Below are 19,639 nucleotides of genomic sequence, written 5' to 3'. Positions count from 1 at the left end.
CCTGGCCAATAACACCAATCGCTGGAAACTGCCACTGATGCCTGTTGGGTGATCATAAGCAGCCACATTATCCAACTTGATCCGCAATAACTGAATTACGTCAAATCATTAGTAGTTTAGACGTGTAATGGCTATGACAATGTTTCGGTATTTTTCTTTGAAAACGCTACAACAAAAAAGGATGCCTTATGAAAGTTGCTTTATTTTATTTTATTTTATTTCAATTTCCAAAACTGAGTCGTCTTTACGTATAATTTCCAACACGCAATCGGCACTTTGATTTAAAAAGAATGAAATATACAAAAAAAACATTTAATCATTTATTGATAATATAGCTTGTATTTCCACAACAAAAATAAATAAACAATCACATAAAAGCATACATCAATAACATTCAATTCAATCTGTACCGGATGTAGTATATGACATGATTATGTTTTCATCAAATGTTTTCAATAAGTCTATATGTTTAATCTCTAACTTATTGTATCTTTAAATTAAAAAGCAAGCTATTTTATGACACAAAATGTGAATAAAACATAATCCGTTTGGCAAGAATAGGCTCATGTTTCCGAGTTTATATAATGCTAGAACACCTGCTAAACAATAATATGTACTACTTTTTCAAACTTACAAAATTTAAATTTGTTCTATTGGAGATCACTGATGATTTTAATTGCTGGCACCCCGCAGCAATTCCGTTCTGATTCGGTGCAAGTTGAAATATTTGAGCATTTTTATTACAAATATCTTGAATCAACCTAAGTTTAAAGTTTAATCAGTATATATAATCAATAATTGTCGGTAACTATTTTAGACCTTTCTGTTTCTATCCATGTTCACACTGTCTGTGGAAAAATATATACTCGAGCAAATGCATGTTTATTGTCGACCTAACAATAGTTTTCGTTTAACAGAAAAATATATTTTGTCTGAAACCAACAGCAATCATCTCACTTGATGATGCCATACAGGAAGTTCAGCCACATTAACTTTTAAATAATCTTTAACACGCGTTAAAGCAACATTTGAATAAAGTTTTCTTCCGAATCAAATTTATTTTCAATGAGGTTCAAGTGATGTTTATATTCAAAACATGCTTTGCTAGACGGCAAATATTACTGATTTGCAAAGGAAAGTCATCGCTGTGTGGAAATTGCAGTTCGTCCGACTGGAGTAAGACCTCAGGGTACTTCTTGCCTGTATTACAAAATGTTATTCCTTCTTTACTCAAGTTTGACGGGCCAAATTAAACCTTCCAACAGCAATGTTATGCTCTTACATTCATTGACAGCCCTTCAAAGAAAATATGTTCACTTAAAAATTACGTATAATCTACATTGTACTTTAAAAATGGTTCAAGTAAGACCTCAGACATACCTCACCCATCACAACCACATATAACATGGAATGCATTCACAAATACCATAAATCTGTTTAATATATAATTGGTTAATAATGATCGCGTATGTGTATTTTGACACTAAATAATTATGAATTGGTGTTCCTCCTTAAAAGTTGACATGCAAAAGGCCATTAATTGAAATGTTATTTCGGCCAATATGCGTTGTTGCTTTGAAAATTATTAAAACTTATAGGAAATATTTTTGCTTTTGTTTTAAACGTCCAATATTTCGATCGGATGAATACATCTACGGATATAAATTCAACAAATAATATCCATGTTTTGTAAAAGAAAACAAGTCTATATATTGCTTGCATTTAGTGTGATATGAGCGTTTTTGTAGAAACCTTTGTTTCGTATCAATTTTCCATTCGAGTTTAACGGTAATGCCGTTAATATAATGTTACAACCGCATAATTATATACAATTACAACGCCAAAATCTCCCGTACTGTCACGAATCGTATATTGAGTAAACAATTCTGGTGAATTCACCTTGAATATAAACAGATGCAAACAATAGTATCTACCTTTTTGATGAACTGTATTCAAATCTGTAAGCAGAAACACTATAACCCCTTATTGCATAGACAGTATACACTCGGCAGGTCGGAAACATAAATACGTTATGTACACAAACGACAACCCAATGTATGAACTTATTTCGTGTACAGAATACACTCAAGTCTGACGCATGTTCCCAGAAAAAACACTAGTGTCCAGCTATTTGAGCGACATGTATTTTAAACATGAATTTAATCCTGAAGGCGCGGGCAGTCAGCAGTGTTCCATTAGAAGTAGACCGTTATTTCCGGTCGTTCCTTTTTCCGGTTCCCCGTGTTTCCCATTGCATCCAACAGCTTCTGAAACAACATGTTGTTTATCATCGATATGACGTATTTCTGCCTGCTCCAATTCGGCATACTAGTACATTTATTGAAAAACTCGATCTAATTTTTGGCCTTTTATTAAATGATTCTATGATATTTGTTCTTAATATAAACATAATGGATAACATTTTCGAAATCGTAACTGGGCCGAATTCACCCTATACCCCCAATTTTAAATTTAAGTTTTTTTTTACATATATTAGAACAGTTAATATTGGCGAATATCGCAGTCTGGCCTTACCTGTGAGCCCTGGGGATGAAGTTTATCATCACTGTCCCAGCTAGTTAGTTTGGCTCCCTCCGCTTTCTTCGCTTTCACCAGAACGTGTTGACTGCCACCCGTGCTGTCACTATGACTGGACTCGTTACTTGTGGTATCGTCTCCGTGGAACGTCCTGAAATCCCCGTGAAATTCATTGTCATCTTGGGGAAACCCGTACCGTTCGTCATCATACGGCACGACTGCCGTCTCTATTTCAATCTCACTGACATCTCGGTCCATTTGAGAGCCACTACTTTGTAAATAACCCTGATTTACTCCTGAATCACTGAGCGGATTCTGTTGAACTGTTGTAGCGCCTTCATATTCAGAGATGGGGTCGACCTCTTCCGTATAACCGAGGTCCATCTTCGGAAGATCATCGGGAACCTCCGCCTGTCTGTATGTCAGTCCTTTAGCGGAGTGCATTCTTGGCACTTTCGCTCGATCCAGCTCTTCTTTTGTGCGTCGGTGTCTATATAATAAGACACAAGAAAAAAAGATTTATTTTTATTGTAAGTTTATACAACACCTTTTAATGATACAGCGTTTTGATATGAGATATTAGTTCGGACACACAAGATGTGATAGAGAACATTAAGCACTAAACGTCTTTTGTAAATTTTATACGCATCCAATATCTCTTTTAACAAAAATACTAGAAATAATTAAAACAAATTCATATAATTTAGTCAACCCTCCACAGTTTTCTTTTCAGAATATTTACATTCGCATATTCCTTTTGCACAAGGAGTTATGATGATTTTAGCGCGACGTCATTTTACCAATGATATAAGACAACAGTAGTTCAAGCGAGCAAATAACCAAGAAGCGCTAGCGCGCGTCATGAAATTTGCTCGCGTGTCGTACTGCGTTCATTCAGCATGCACATAAATATGTGACAAATTCTTAAATAATCACTAACCTCCAACAGATGTACACAAGAAGAATAACAATGACAACGAGCAAAAGTCCGGCGACTGCTCCGAGGATTATAACGAGCATATTGTCTTCCGGTGCCGTCAGACTAGCGACCGCAAGAGTGGCTTTATTAGGCCCACTAGGGGTAGTCGTTGGAGTTCCGGGGTTGAGCGGTGGGAAAGCAACCTCTAAGAAGACAGTTGACTCCCGTGGCGGTGTTCCGTCATCGGTGACGGCGATCAGAAGCGGATAGCGGTCCTCGCGCAGATCCTCCGGGGAGCCTGTTACATAGAGCTCCGCCGAGGTAAGGAGAGAATTTGCCGGAACGCTTACTGGTCGAAGCGCGAACAACCTAAAAATGAAACACAGTTAATCTTGGTATTGGTTTTACCCACAGACTTAAATATACTTCTTTGCGTTAAATATAAATCTTTATTATTATCATAGTGTTTAATTTGAGAGAAAGAACACCATTCGTATTCCTTCATCATATAGCGAGAATATTTAACAATTTTAAAAACGAAAGTATATGAAAAGTTATATGCAGAGCTTAATTAACGGATGCAGTTAACGTTTGAAAACATTAAGTTGAAACAATACAGCGTAATTAAGGTGAGTGATGAATGTGATTAACAATATGTTCAAATAACCACATTTTTGTATTATAACTTACCCTGTGTATGAGCGCAACTGGAAGGTCAGTATGTTGTTGACGTCCCTATCCGAACCCTGTAACGATAGATTCCATAAAACTTCAGAAAATGATTTATTGAAGAAAAACAACATTCCCTTATCATATTGTTCGCATATTTCAATGAACATGTTTTACGCATTTTTGCAAAATATTTTAAAATCTGTGGAATTTGATACTATATTATTTGTGAAAAAGGGTATATTTGATTTTTACAATTTTGCAAGATGGGATCACATTCTTCAAATTGTCTAACAAGGCTTGAACACAACTGCATATATATACTAGTTAAACGTTCGTTTGTATGCGTTTAAGGAAGTGTTTCGATACGAAACTTTGTGGGTTCGATCCCAACCAGGGGTACTTTCAAAGACCCCTCAAAAATGTCCCAGTACAAGGCTCTACCCAGGAAAGCGACTCGAGAGTGATTCAGTAAGCTATCAGCTTAGTCACAATCGAACCAAAATTAGTATAAACTAAAGTATTACGTTCTTAGAGAGATACTGCCATGTTTTATTGGTTCTTAAAGTCTGTGGACACTCATCGGTTCCTCTTGAAAACTTACGCTGATCGACGTAATGACGTAATTTTGCTGACGTTCCGCATTAAAGAACGTATCATCGACGTAAATGAGAGGGTTGTTGTCGTTTACGTCATTAACGTTGATAATGACCGTGGCGGTTGCCGTCTGAAACAGTTCATTTAACTTATTTATTCATCATATTGACTATTCCAAAATATATTTCATAAAAAGACATTTTAAATTACTTCAAGAAAGAACGATCCTAAACAAGCGCCGTTCATAGAATGTACATACATATACATGTATAAATACTGTATCATGGCACTTCACAAAAATAATATCTACCACTGTATGAATAACTGTCACTGTATCCGTTTAAGAATATTAATGAGCAAATGAAACAAATATATTAAAACTATCAATGAAAACTCTTAAAATCAAACTTAACCGAAGATTTATGTGAAGTATCCAAGAATATGAGAATTTCTCACATGTCAGTACGAAATTAAGAGTCCAAATATGTTGACCAATTTAATGAAAACTGGCGTTAGTGACCGCCAATACCCAATACAAAATTAGAACTTCATTTGCATATATTCTAAATCAGTGTCGGATTTGCAATGGGCGTGACAGAAACCCGACACCAGCTTAATAAACCCAGCCTCATGTGTAATCATGACTTCAACGTTTGCGATAACTGATCGGTACGTAGAATTATAATACCCACTTTGCCTGCAAGTATATCAGAACGACAATTCAATGTTGTTACGATGTTTTTTTTTTGTTTAAAATAGTTTTTTTGACTCATTTTCCCTTAACAAACAGAAAATAAAGCTTTAACATCCTGAAATGTCGTCAGTTCTACAATAGCATTGTACCAACTGACGATTTACATGAGTAAAAAACTGTATTCTGTTGAGCTTCGCTTTCAAACTATCTGTATTTTCAATTGTTAAAACAATTAGGAAAATACAACACAAAAGCAACACAGAATTGTCGTTTGCTTCTATTTTGAATACACTCACGTGACTTCCGTCGGATGCCGTAACGTTGAAGGAAATACGCTGTTCACGCTCGAAGTCCAGCGACTGGTTCAGAAATATCACTCCCCTAAAAGCAGATAAAAAAAGATGTTTTGCATTGTGACAAGCCTTTTTTTTCTTTTTTTAAAATCAGGTTTACTCCAACCTGCTTAACCTTTTCTTCATTTATGGAAGGACTTTTTAGCATGTTAGCATACACTGCAATGTCAATAGTGAAATGAAAGTGAACTAACATAAGACTCAATGACGTTTGTACTTGGTGATGATATTACGTGTAGTAAATGTCAGAAGCAACCACACGACATTACAATACAGAAAATTGTGCTACCTATTGGAATTAACCCCGCGATTATATATATGGTTTACATGAACATTATAGAACCATGAAAGATACAGGCAAAACGTCCTTCTGACAACACGTAAGCTTTAGTCATCTATTATGTAAATGCAACTGTATTGAACAAGTTACTTTATTAATTGTTCCATAGACTGAAACAATTATTATACTAATTTTCTCTTGGTGTTTTTACATAACTAACTGCAGTATTGATTTGGTAAAAGGATTTTAACACCGTATACCATAGAAATTTCAATGCACTTCTACTTTGTAGCAATTTTTGAGTTTAGTTTAGTTGAATTGCGTTGAAGGACCATGTCCTTTCTCGAAAGTTCTAAATCGTAGCAAGCTTAGGTAGCTTACTTTATTAAGCTAATCTTCCTACTTAATCTAGATTGTACTTGATAAAAAGTCGAAAATATCATAAAGATAATTTCTTAAGAAAAGGTAAAAAAAACTCTTAAGAATGTAAATATAGCACAAACTATACCAAAACAAAAATAATTAGCTCAACTTAATTTTGTTTTAAGGTACTTAAGATGATTTGAGAAATTAGGGCCTGTGTTTCGAACACTTACTTGTCGTTAATAGAGAAACTGGGTGTCTGGTTCACTATGGCGTACTGTATAACTGTCCCCTGAAAACATAGTTTACAATCCATATTAAATGCAAGCATTTAAGAAAAGAGTACGATTACATGTTTTCTATAAGCACGTGTTCTACAGGAAGTAGGTCTGAACAAATGTACATACATCTAAACAAATAAACTATGTAACACAGATTATGCCAGTTTCTATAATACTTGTTCTTACTTATGTTACATTAAGGCTACCACGTTTGTTTTTTAATGTGAAAGTGTTAGTTTTTTTAAGTAAAGACAAATATATAATAATATGAAAAGCGCCTGGCTGATACCTTAATTAGGCGAAATATTAATGCAAATATAATACTAGAATGCATACTAAGCATTTCAAAAGTAAGCCATATTATTTATGTAGTTATGAACTGGGGCATTTTAACATCGGATTTATTAAATTATATTTACAAAATATGAGTGAAATTGGTCAAACTACCGGAATTTCTACAGAGGAAACAATGGCTAATGGGGATGAAAAGAAATGTATAAGAAAAGTACAAATAATAAAAATCGGATCATAAAAGTACAGGTGAAGCTCGTTGTATATGCTATACTCATATTGAGGGTTATTTCTTGACTTTAGAAGTGATGTTATATGTGCTTGTCATTGTGTGATGTCCCTCGTTTTTATACAAAATCCATTGAATGTATGTGATATTACTTATCTTTATGTGATATTACTTGTCTTAATGTGATATTACTTGTCTTTATGTGATATTACTTATCTTTATGTGATATTACTTATCTTTGTGTGATATTACTTGTCTTAATGTGATAATACCGTCTTTGAGTGATATTAATAAAGTTTAAGTGATATTGATTGACTGCATATATTATTGTCGTCTTTAAGTGACGTTATATTATGAGGTGTTACCAGTTCATGGTGGCTAATTTCTTCCAATTTATGTTTCACATTTTTGACAAAAGGGCGAAACTGCGAAAACCCACCACATGGGGGAAAAGCTGTAATACTTGTCTCGATACAATTTTTCGTATGACTACCGGAAGCATAAAGGACGATAATGTGGCGACGCGAGTACGCATGTTCGCTCTACCATGTTCCGGAAGTTCCCATTATTGTCCGTTCTTAAACACGAACTGGGAAAAACAGCCCCCATTGTTCTCTCTGTGTGATGTTATATGAACATGAGAAAAAGTTTAAAGCATTCTAAAGCATTTTGAAAATATGGAAGTAGGTTAGTAGAACAAAATGTTGATAGAATAGGCTGAAAACAGTAAACAGTTACTCTAAGCGTGACCATACCGTTATCGTTTTCTGGAAAAGACCATGAAATCAATGTTGTGTGTTAGAAATAAACATAAGAAATAAAATATAAACAACACATAGGTTGTCCTCTTGAGGCGGTGCATATAAGTAGAAAAGATAATTTACATATTCTCGAACAATTCGAAAACACGGTTTGATATAATCGTTTAAAGTTTAGGGGATGATCAATAATCCAAATACATCTATTATAGGTTTCAATTCAAAACTGCTGAACATAACAACCCGAGAGGACAAACAAAATCATAACTCAACACGTAACAATCACGTCTCTTTGTAAAGGGAGCATTGCATCACATAAAAGTTGGTCCAAGGAAAGGGTGAACTAAATTAATAAAAGAGATTGAACTGCCATTAGTCAATAACTCATTTTTACGGCTAATACTCAATGGGAAAAACATTTTTGTGATGCAACACAGTTGTAGCCTACAATCTCTACTGAATTAACTTAACCAGCTACACAAATAAGCACATATACAACAATACAAAACAAAGGACGACTAAGCATGCTTTGCAACGAATAAAGCGTGGATGTGCGACATTTTTACAAGCGTAGACTACATAAATTCGGAACACATCGGCTATTTTTTACCGACATCCTCGGATGTATGCCGGCACGTCAGTTGAAGTAGTTCATAAACATTTAAATATTAAAATTATTATTTGTAATTTAAACGTGTATTTTGTTTTACTAAATTGAAATCGATTGCCAGTAAAGTGTATTTTTACATACGAAAATAAGGTTCCAAGAGTCAAGTACAAGTCTTATGTTTAACTGCTGTACTTGTATTTTACAATCTCGTTTTTAAGTTTCGCGTGCATGGTGCATGGTGCAGAGAAGGATTTTTAATTAAGATTTAAATGATAAAAACGCAGTTTCCAACATTCCGGACACTTAATTTACCACCCGGGCTTTAATTTTCAGAACGATACTAAAATAAAATTCGGGCGGTAACTGATCTTGCCAGAATCCCCATTTATGCCACGTTCAACCCAGTTTTGGAACATTATCAATTTCTCTTTTTTTTTTGTAACACTGAACCTTTAAACAAATATGAAGTCTACATTTAATTATCCATACAGCATTTGAAATAAATAGCACACACACAACATCACACGAAACAACTTACAAAGTCTATATCGGTGGCGGTAGTTGCAACCAACGCGTTACCCACGGGCTCAAGCTCCGTCTTCGTGACGTTGTAGACGTCAGAGCTGAAGCGTGGGGCGTTGATGTTTGCCTCGGTGATGCTGATGGTAAGCATCGAAAACCACTGACGCTCGAGGTTGTCGGCTTGTATGGCCTGTAGGGGCGGAGAGTTAGAAAAAGTTCAGTTGTTCTTTAAAGGTACCATCTAACGATATATAGTCAAAGCGGCAATGTTCGAATACCAGTAAATGGAAAACTGACTCTCTGGCTTGGTGCAACGATTACAAAGGGTCACGGATCCGCTTTGTTACACTCAACGCATTGTGGGATATATACTTTAACATAATTAAATGGCCAACTGATTTTATCGAAGAATTTGGCTTATGGTTTAACGAAATGCTTATTTTTAAGAAATCGTGAAATACCTATTCCATTATACGAAAAATACAATGATAAAGGATTTGTGGTTGGCATTTGTTTCGTTTTCTTTCAATAGTTTTGTCGCCATTTATTTTTGAAAACGTTGAGAAAGTGGGGTGTTTGTTGAATAAACGTAAATCTATAAGAAGTTATTGATATATGGTGGAAAGTAGACCTACCAGCACAACAACGGTGAGTGTGGGCACGTCAACATATAGCGTTTTGACGTTACGTACTTCTGCCGTTATCTCATTTATCTCGAATAACTCGTACGGATCTGCAGAAGAAATGTAGTGAAATGCTTCCAACTGTTTATATGTCAAACGTTTTATAACACATAAAATATTAAACACATTTATAAAATTTCAAGAGCCTCATTCATAGAACGTTAACATTTCATTGACGATCTAAGATCCAGATAGAGCAATTCATTTATATTTTTATTGATGTACGATCTACGCGCTACACGAAAAATTTCCCACACCTGGAAGTATAATCTTAGTAGCAAATACATCTTTACCTAGAAATCAAAATGAACCACTTTACAACAATAAATAACGATCTACGCCATTCTATTTAAATTTTACACTACGGTAAGAAGATGACTGAATAGAGTCAGATTTCGCAATACATACATGGCTAAGTTACATTGAATTAAATATGTATAGCTTATAATGTATTATAAGATATATAATGTAAGATGTACACTGCAAATTACCTAGAATCCTGTATACAATTGTGGCGTTCATGGTGTCTGGATCATAGGCTTGTATCTTGGGCGTCACCGTCACGACCGTGTCCTGGGGGATATGATGAAAACGTTATAGTTTATACCACATTAGTTTAGACGTGACAAAAGGGTTGGTTTCCGTTTTCCAAACATACCCTTATATTTTACACCGACCCTATTGTAGTAATTCGACAATTTTTAGTGTGAAAATAATATTCAGACGAAACTTTATTATCAAAAGTTTAAAAAAAACTACCCCTTAGTTCATGAGAGTAATAATCGGGAATAAAACAGGACATTCCACACCCGATTAAATTCCCTAGTTACGTTTGTCTATGTTCAGAGACTGCAAACTAGTGGCCTTGGTGGGGCTTGAACCCGACACCATTTTGACACGAGGCAGACACCCATACCACTAGATAACCTCAACATATGATATACAGGTAATATTATATAGACCTGCGACTGTATGAAACTATATCTATGTTCTACATGTTGAATATGCCAGTTGGTTGGTGCAAGGCGGGTAGAAGGCTCAACTACGTTATTTGGATAAAAGTATATTCAAAAGATACTAAAACACCGAGCCCGGTAAGCCCATATACCTTCGCTGCATCCTCCTTAATAACACCCTTGTAGGCGGTACGCGTGAATACGGGATTTTGGTCGTCCGTATCGGTGACGTGCACCGTTAACGTCGCCGTTGACGTCAGCACCGGCCCGCGACCAGGGCTAGGGTTGTCCTGCAAGGTGAAATGAAAAGGGCTTCAAGAAGTTGGTATATACTGTATAAATGTTACTGAAGACGCAGACAATAATTCATCGACGATTATGCAATATTATAAACACACACACACACACATACCTCGCTTATTTCAATAAAGTTGAATGATTGTCTTAAACATTTCTTAAACTTAGTTTTGGCTTCATTGTTTGAAGTCGAATTTGTTTTAACAAAACACGTTGATATATCTTACTTCATATACTATTTTTTAAAGTTCAGCCCTATTATTCGCAAAAAAGAAACATTTTCAAGCTCTTTCCCCTAGAGCAAAATAGTTCTGAGATACTTTTTAAGGGGCCAAGAGAACATGCTCCTTGTCGAAATGGAACCCACATCCTCATATGTGAGATATACACGCTTACCATGGCAACAATGTGTACTTCCATGGTCTGTACGGTCTCAAAGTCCAGCTCTCTTGCCAGTCTGATGTCCGGCTTCGTGGGAACGTCCATCTTGAAGTAGTTCTGCAAAATACGTGGAAATTATTGTTGGGAGCCATATGATTAATTAAACAATGTACTCACTTGCGACGTTAAGGTTTATTTCAGCCCAAAGATGACATGTATAATTATGAACGTATTGAAGGATCTTGGAACAAGAATCAACGGGAGGCTTTACTACGATGTACAGAAAGAATGAAACCACTAACATTGTGCATTTGCGTTTAACTAATGATGAAGTTTTCTGAGATTATTTTTGGCTCAAAGCCTTGCTTAAATGTTAGTAATTATTCAGATGCAACATTGTATTCGTAAATAATCAACTTTTGTCGTATTATAGACATACCGAATATTTCGTTGTGTTGGCTATCCGGTAAGACACTCGGCTGTTTCCGTCATATTGCCGGTCCTTGTCGGTGGCGACCGTTTCCGAATAGATGATCGTGTTCACGAGCGAGTCCTATAAAAGAGAAAATAACATCCGATAAATCATGTCAAAATTTAAAAAGGTAAAATAAAAAATAAAAAGGAGGATACAAAACTACAAAAGCTTGTTCATATTTCCTCCTTTTTGTTCATTCGCGAAATCATAATGTGCGCATACAAGATTCATTAATTACTTGTTGATGTCACACGCACCGTGGTTCTATTTCTTATTTATTCTGATGTTTACATAACACACCACTGTTAATACAAATACGCGCCGCTACGTTGCAAATCGTGATATTTGAATGTCCATTTTTTATGTTTGTATGTTTAGCTAACTTCACAAAGCTTTTTCGGTAACATGTATTTTAGACTTAAAAAGTTTGTTCAAATTTATTTAAACTACAGCTAAATAAGTAAACGTTAAAGTTCATGAATTACAAAATAAGCGATTTCTTCAAGGGAGCGACAGCGACTGGTTGATTAATGGTTCTTAGTTTGTATTAACTCAGCATTATGAGGAAACCGTCGGTCAAAATTTTATCCTTATATTTAAACATGATCATCTTTCACGTTCTGATGAATGTAACTTTCAGCAATTACTCATGTGTTAGTCTTATACTAGACATATGTTACAGTAAATGTATATAAGGCTTATGAAGGTTTTACGAAACCCTGTAGAGAATGACAATGGATAAGTGGATACATATCTGTTGATGTTTATCCACGTGATGTAGTTGTAGAAACGTAAATAAACTCCGAAACGTACCTCTGGGACGGAGACTTGGTATTGTGGCCTTGAGAATTCCGGTGCACGGTCGTTGTAGTCTGTCACCAACACACGCACGTTGATCTGGAACTGTAACCATAGAAACGCTTTCATGAATAGATGGGTTACCAGAGGTCCTTGAAATTCAAAAACCTGTTAGGGGAACTGACAATAAGGGTCCAAAGTAACTAACTTACAATATTACAAGATTCACAGCAATTAACCATTAGAGTTCTCAGTAACTTACCATGGCCGCAACTGACAATGACGGTACAAAAAACTAGTCATAAAGCTTTCCGTAACAGACAATGATGTAACGAGTTGACTGGCAATAACATTTGGCGCGAACTGACAATGGTGGTACAAGCTAACTCGTCCGTAGGGTTTGTGGTAACTGACAATGATGGTACAAGGTAACTCGTCAGTAGAGTTTGCGGCAACTGACAATGATGGTACAAGGTAACTCGTCAGTAGGGTTTGTGACAACTGACAATGATGGTACAAGGTAACTCGTCAGTAGAGTTTGCGGCAACTGACAATGATGGTACAAGGTAACTCGTCAGTAGGGTTTGCAGTGACCGACAATGATGGTGCAAGGAAACTCGTCAGTATTGTTTGCGGTGACCGACAATGATGGTACAATATATCTCTTAAGTAAGGTTTGCGGCAATTGAGAGTGGTGGTACGAGGTCGCTAGTCAGTAGGGTGTGCGGTACCTGACAGTGGAAGGGAAATCGTCAGTAGAGTTTTCAGCAACTGACAATGAAGTTACAAGGTAATTCGTCAGACAGGGGGGGTACGAGGTCACCAGTCAGTAGGGTTTGCGGCAACGGATTATTTGTGTACGAGTAAACTGACCATGAAAGGACGAGACGTCTGACCCTAAAGGTTGCATAGTTGGATCCGTTGGTCAACAAAGGGTTAAAGGATAATATGGCATCGTAAAGGCAACTCACCGAGTCTGATGGAACGGCCAAGATAGTACACTTCAGAACGAGTCTCAGTAAGTAGTCCTTTCCTTCGTCCGTGTCAAGTTCTCCCACCAATGTAACGTTACGGGAGGCAGGGTCGAATATAAAGAAAGAACTGTTGAAGTCAGGGTGGGTTACCAGGTTGATTTCAGACTCGGTTCCCGTGATATTAACGTAACCGATTACTTCACCTAGAAATGTAACAGAACGGGATTAAATAGCATGCATCGATAGAATATAAGTAGCTTACAGACTGTTGTTACTCTGAAAGGTTACTTTAGTGTTTACCAAAAGTTATGCGGTTGCAAATAGAACCTCGTCTATAGAAATAGTTCATGTCATTGTATCGACCTAAGATGCAATTGTGAACCTTAAAGCTGCACTCTCACAGACATACCGTTTTTACAACTTTTTTATCCTTTGTCTTGGAAAGAGCATTTTTTTGCGTAAATATCTGCTAGCCAATGACAAAAGATTGCTGACAACAGGTCAGATCTCAGGTTTTCATATTTCCGTTCGAAAATTAATGCTTTATGGGAATGGTTTAAGAAATATGCATAAAACATATATTTTTGAAAAATCTGCGATCTAATTTTTTGTCAGCAGTCTCGTATAACTGGGTTCCATGCATTTTTCGCAAAGATTGGCTCGTTTCAAGACAAAAAAGTTGTCAAACGGTATATCTGTGAGAGTACAGCTTTAAGTTATGACCATTGAAATGCCAATTAGGCGTAGTGGTCAATAACCGCTATGTCGGTTTGGCGCCGTTCTAGAGGTCATGTAGCCGCGGATTTGAGTCCCCCAAGGTGCGCTATTTCCCCTCAAGAATTACTTTACTGGTTTCAGGACACACGAACAGTGCCTGGATGGGCGTAAAATGCTAAAGTGGGATGTGGGGAGTGTAGCGGGTGTGGATTAAAAATATCCGAGTCCCGGTAGGTTGACTTAAAAACTTCCTGAACATTAGCCGTTTTTCCCAAATTACATGCCCTTAACTGCATTTCCAAATTTCAATAAATATTGATTTCTGTCGCAATGATTTTTGGAAATATTTTAAACACTGAACTCCTTCAAGGGCGCTTTATTTACCGTTGATAAATACAAGAGGTAAAAATTAAAAACTAACCACACATTCTTTTGTTAATAATATGCTTATTAGAATGTTATTTTGTTGCTTGTTGCTATTGTTGTTGTTGCTATTGTTGTTGTTGCTGTTGTAGTTGTAATTGTTTTTGTTGATGATGTTGCTATTGTAATTGTTGTTGTTTTGTTGCTATTGTTGATGTTTTCCTCTTTTCACACATGTATACCAGAACACATGGAATGCAAATAAGAATATAAAAATACAGTTGGTATTCACCTGAATGCCAGTTTTTGTTGCGAATAAACGTTAATACCCCTGCCAAACATTCTATGGTCTTTGAAATTGCCAGACACTAATTATATAGCCTCAACTTCTAGACGTACGCGGATTTCATGATAATGGCTAATTGGAATATACAACCGCATAGCCGCAAGGTTTAAGGTTTTTTGATAGCACTGTATGTCACCTAGAGTTATAGCTTCGCTCTCGCATGGTATGAAACCATTGGATGTGTATATCACATACCTCCCCCCCCCGCCCACTCACCCCCCAGCTTCTAAAAGTGTAACTAATAATACGTGCACACGTTGTAGTCAGATTTAAGTCGCTCGCAAAATTTCATTTAGATCTTTTATTTGAGACTCGCTGATACTCTCCTAGAAAAATTCCCACGTGCTATTGTAGTTGATAACGTAGAGCACAAAAAGTAGTCCACAAGTACGCGTAACGTTACTTATTAATTGTACTAGACTTTCTTTACCTGGTTCCGTGTTTTCCATGACGTCTGATATGAACACTTCTGTAGATCCCTGGTCTGTCTGACAAAGCTCTGAAATAGTTTGAAAATACTCTTAAATTTAGTTAAAGTTAATACTGATTCTCAGTGATAGTAAGTCAGTTGTTCGCTGACATGTATCACTTCAAACATGTTTCCTAGTAGCAACCATAGCGTGTTTGACCTTTCGTAACGCCACGAGAACCTGAAGAGGCTAAAAAATTTACTGCGTGAGAGTCAAGCTTCTAGACAAGCTTCTAGACAAGCTTCTATAAAAAATTCTGAATACACCAAACTAATGAGAAATTGTAAAAAAGGACATTGAGAATTATAAAATAAGAAAACATTTTGTAACAATGATTATTTTAATTGCATTTTGCAAAAGCATTCTCTAAGAAAAAACAATACTCTCGGGGAGGAGTCAAAGTAAAGTCATATCTATCGACAAGTTCATCGTTCGCACTTTGTTATTTCACGTTGTTGCAGTTTCTTAAATAAACGTGTGTATGTTTAATTACTTACTTTGTTGAGAACTTATCGGATACAAGGATGACAGGTAAACAAATGTCGACACGAGGAAGGGGAGCTTCATGTTGCCTGGTTATATATCTGAAAATACAAACAAATAAATCCTTATAATACAACAACATTGACATCTTGATACACTGCACTCGTACGTCCCCTATTCCTGCGAGCGGTTCTTATGTCAAAGTCCAAATACCATCTACTACTATACAGCCAGACGTTTTGAACAAGTAAATGTTCAGCACGTCATGTGATTTTCACTACCGCTGCTGCGCAAAACGAAATGACGCCATGTGCATCTTGGCACGAGCAGGTATGACGTAGCAGACGATAAAATAACCGAAATAAAGTAACGGTTCCCAAGGTAATTTGGCCGTTTATATGATTTAGAACTTAAAATACGCAACCCTAAATTGGGATAAACAGGCACTTAATGTAGTATACAAAAAATAGGCCCTTGGCACTCAACGTAGTGTACAAAAATATGTCATTAGCACTGATATGGTTTAAACAATTTCTTGTTTACGGTGATCGTACCTTGTTGAGCTGTTAGAGAATAATGATCAGAACAATTCAAATGAACAGCATATTACCCACACCCGTTATCCTGCCTCGACATATGAAAACACGGGTAGGAGCATTTCTGGTAAGCTGGTGGGCAAAGGACAGGCATAAAGGCCGTTAGACTGGCTATCTAAAATACTTCTATTACGAGGTGTGCACACGAAACTTTCCTTGAATCTTAAAGTGACTGTACAAAAAGAAGCAGACAGAAAATACTTTCGAAGGTTTATCTTTGCTGACGTTGCATTAAATTGCATCTCTTTCAATATGTATCTAGTTGTGTATATAGATCTTATACAGTCTGGTGCCAACGGCAAGAGACTCTATGGCTGAACCATTACCAGAAGAATGATATACATATATTTCAGCTTGTCAGTTCAATCTTGAATTACTTCTTAGCAGTGAAGGTTTTCAAATATGATTTAAACCGACTGGAGAGTTAAAAACATAGTCGATGCAAAACAAAATTGCAATGCCCAATTTTCTCGAAACATCTAGTCGTTAATAACAGGATAAAACTAGGCCACCTTGTTTGCTATGGTATTTGTTTTGTAATGTTTACATTTTTAAAAGGAATGCATCCTCAGCATTATAACGATAAACTAATTTTAATTTAGAAAAATCGAGATGAAGTAAGAAATTTGGCTTAAAGAAATAAGCAAATTAGTTTGTTATGCTTAAGACTTTTTGAGAAATAGTAGGCCCGATTTTCCGGAAGTGGGTGCTTGCGCATGCTCCCATGGATGTTTTGTGTTCTAGCACGCACATAGAAGCGTTTTCTGGTGTATACACAGGGGCGGATCCAGGATTTGACGTTAGAGGGGGCGCAACTAGGGGCGCAACCTTTTGACTGCCTCAGAATATAACTTCATTTGGTTTAAAATGTTGGCAAGGGTGTAGAGGGTACTCCAACAAGAATTTTTTTAAAATTTCTTATCCGAAGTGGCGCATTTTGGGTGTATTTTGTTACTTTTTTCTCCTATATTGAATTAATAGTAAACTTGGACGATGGAAGGGGGGGGGGCCATATTCTACGTATCAGTACAAGAAAATAATCATGACGAATATAGGTTTTGTCTTATCCACCGGTAAACACACAGAATGAAGCATATAAATCAACGTATAATATTTTTAATAGAAAACACACCCGTAAGGTGCAGCAGCATCGAACATCAGCCCTCATTAAAGATATCAAGATATGGTCTCGAATTGACAAGAAAGATAATCCTACAAGCGACATTTGCTTTTAAAATACACGAGTTATATTTCTTGACATTTCATTCAAAATTGTCCGAAATTTGCATAATTAATTCAGTTATGTGAAGCGTATACAAATATGGGACGTGAGATGTGTCGAGTGAACGATGATTAATTGACAGTGTAGATCTTCGATAACATTTAAATAGTATGGAAATAGAATGAAAAGGCACGTTTTCAAAAACCGTCAGTATATTTCACATATTTCAAAATGAATAAAAAGGATAGGCATATTTAATCCCTACACTTAAGTACAGATAATCCTTCTTAATATAAAGTTCAATGTACGACAAAAAACCCTCACCAATCCGCATTAAAAGCAGAAATGCGTAATGAAATAGTTCCCAGCTTATAAATGGAGTTAAAGATGTACTTATACCCCCAAAATAAGATGTACCACAATTAATTCAACTGTTTTAATTTACCGAAAAGGATGAACAAAAATCGAAAACAATGGCTCTTATGAAGGATACTGGTTTATATAGAAAACTTGTGCAGAAAATACGTTATTTCTACATTATGAGACGACAGATGATCACTTTAAATATTTTAAGACCCACCAGTCATTTAATATGTCTGCGTTTTCAACTATTTAATACACGGTTACAATTCTGTTATCAGTAATTAATATTTGATTTCCATAAATGCATGATATAGTAAGAAAGTTAAGATTTATCACCCAAAATTGTTAGACTTGTGTATGTATTGATTTTAAATACGAGTGTCACTTAAATATTTATGTTGATTGTAAAGGATTTGTTTGTTTTTCTCTTGTTTGTGTTTTGTTTTTATCATTTTTCTTCCTCTTTCTTTCATTTGCGTTTCCTCATATTTCCGCTCAGTAAATGGTCCATAATTATGTAATTCAGACATGACAAATTAGTTTCATTTCTTTCCTTATTATACTTCATTATTATAACTTTGCTGATGATCGTAATCCACAACCTTGGCTTTTAGTTACTAGTAATTGTACGCCATAGAATGCGCACTTCTGGTGTCACGCATGAAGCTACCGCGGCTGTATTTCATAACAGAAAAGTGGTTTTTTATTGAGTGGGAAATTGTGATTATACTTTCATGCCAAGAGCTGTAAATTTACGCAGCCTTTCGTTAGATATTTGGGGCATGTTTATTTGCAGATCACAATTAATAATTCATTGGACGTGTTATGGTAGCTGGAGTTACAAAAATACTAAAATACTTCAATCACACAAACAACCCATCGAGTGTACATGTCTGTCTGGTTAATCTCTGCTATGTGTTGTATTTCATCTGCAAATTTGTAGCATTTGGAAAAACAACAACATCTTTACTATTTTCATTACTTTTCAACGATTTACTGTGCTGTACAGAAAGCTAGTGGAAACGACGTTAACAGTTCATGAATGCGAGAATTATCGTATAAATAAAGCACATCAACGTCATTTTGTGATCACTTCACGGCTTGGCTACATGTAACATACATTTATTTATCATCATTTTCTTTGATTTTTTGTTCGTTTTTACGTCCTCGTATAATAGACAAAAAGAAGTGACCAGAGCTATTTTCGAAGTCGTGTTCTCCTTTGAATCTGTTTACTGGAGATCCCATAGATAACATTCAGAAAAAAATAATACGTCATATTTATTTGAACAATTTCATTTTATTTTCAAACTAATGTGTGAGCCCAAAAGTCGACCAGAACATCCAAAGGGAATAAAATGCGACTAGGTGAAAACATTTCGACACTAAAAGCTATAGAACCGTTCGTTAT

The 19,639-nt window shown here is 36.0% G+C and overlaps 1 protein-coding gene across 3 annotated transcripts in view; it reads right to left on the bottom strand.

Annotated features, from left to right (window-relative positions):
- Nucleotides 1-307: 307 nt before the first annotated feature.
- LOC128219911 (cadherin EGF LAG seven-pass G-type receptor 2-like) overlaps nt 308-19,639 on the bottom strand; it is a 58,695-nt gene continuing 39,363 nt past the window's right edge. For 2 of the 3 annotated variants that reach the window (XM_052928074.1, XM_052928075.1), the window contains exons 2-18: nt 16,062-16,148; nt 15,525-15,593; nt 13,666-13,871; nt 12,710-12,799; nt 11,861-11,974; nt 11,437-11,538; nt 10,896-11,033; nt 10,279-10,360; nt 9,740-9,837; nt 9,121-9,294; nt 6,647-6,705; nt 5,714-5,798; nt 4,731-4,853; nt 4,148-4,203; nt 3,479-3,826; nt 2,536-3,028; nt 308-2,267 (exon numbers count right to left, since the gene is read on the bottom strand). In XM_052928074.1, the coding sequence (XP_052784034.1) occupies nt 2,196-2,267; nt 2,536-3,028; nt 3,479-3,826; nt 4,148-4,203; nt 4,731-4,853; nt 5,714-5,798; nt 6,647-6,705; nt 9,121-9,294; nt 9,740-9,837; nt 10,279-10,360; nt 10,896-11,033; nt 11,437-11,538; nt 11,861-11,974; nt 12,710-12,799; nt 13,666-13,871; nt 15,525-15,593; nt 16,062-16,131 (2,379 nt within the window). In that variant the 5' untranslated portion in view covers nt 16,132-16,148 and the 3' untranslated portion in view covers nt 308-2,195. The remainder of the gene's footprint in view (nt 2,268-2,535; nt 3,029-3,478; nt 3,827-4,147; nt 4,204-4,730; nt 4,854-5,713; nt 5,799-6,646; nt 6,706-9,120; nt 9,295-9,739; nt 9,838-10,278; nt 10,361-10,895; nt 11,034-11,436; nt 11,539-11,860; nt 11,975-12,709; nt 12,800-13,665; nt 13,872-15,524; nt 15,594-16,061; nt 16,149-19,639) is intronic. The other variant, XM_052928077.1, reaches the window with a different exon arrangement.

The sequence above is a fragment of the Mya arenaria genome, chromosome 15 (assembly GCF_026914265.1).
Source record: "Mya arenaria isolate MELC-2E11 chromosome 15, ASM2691426v1".
NCBI classification, from domain to species: Eukaryota; Metazoa; Mollusca; class Bivalvia; order Myida; family Myidae; genus Mya; species Mya arenaria.
This window is presented reverse-complemented; position numbering and strand designations above follow the sequence as displayed.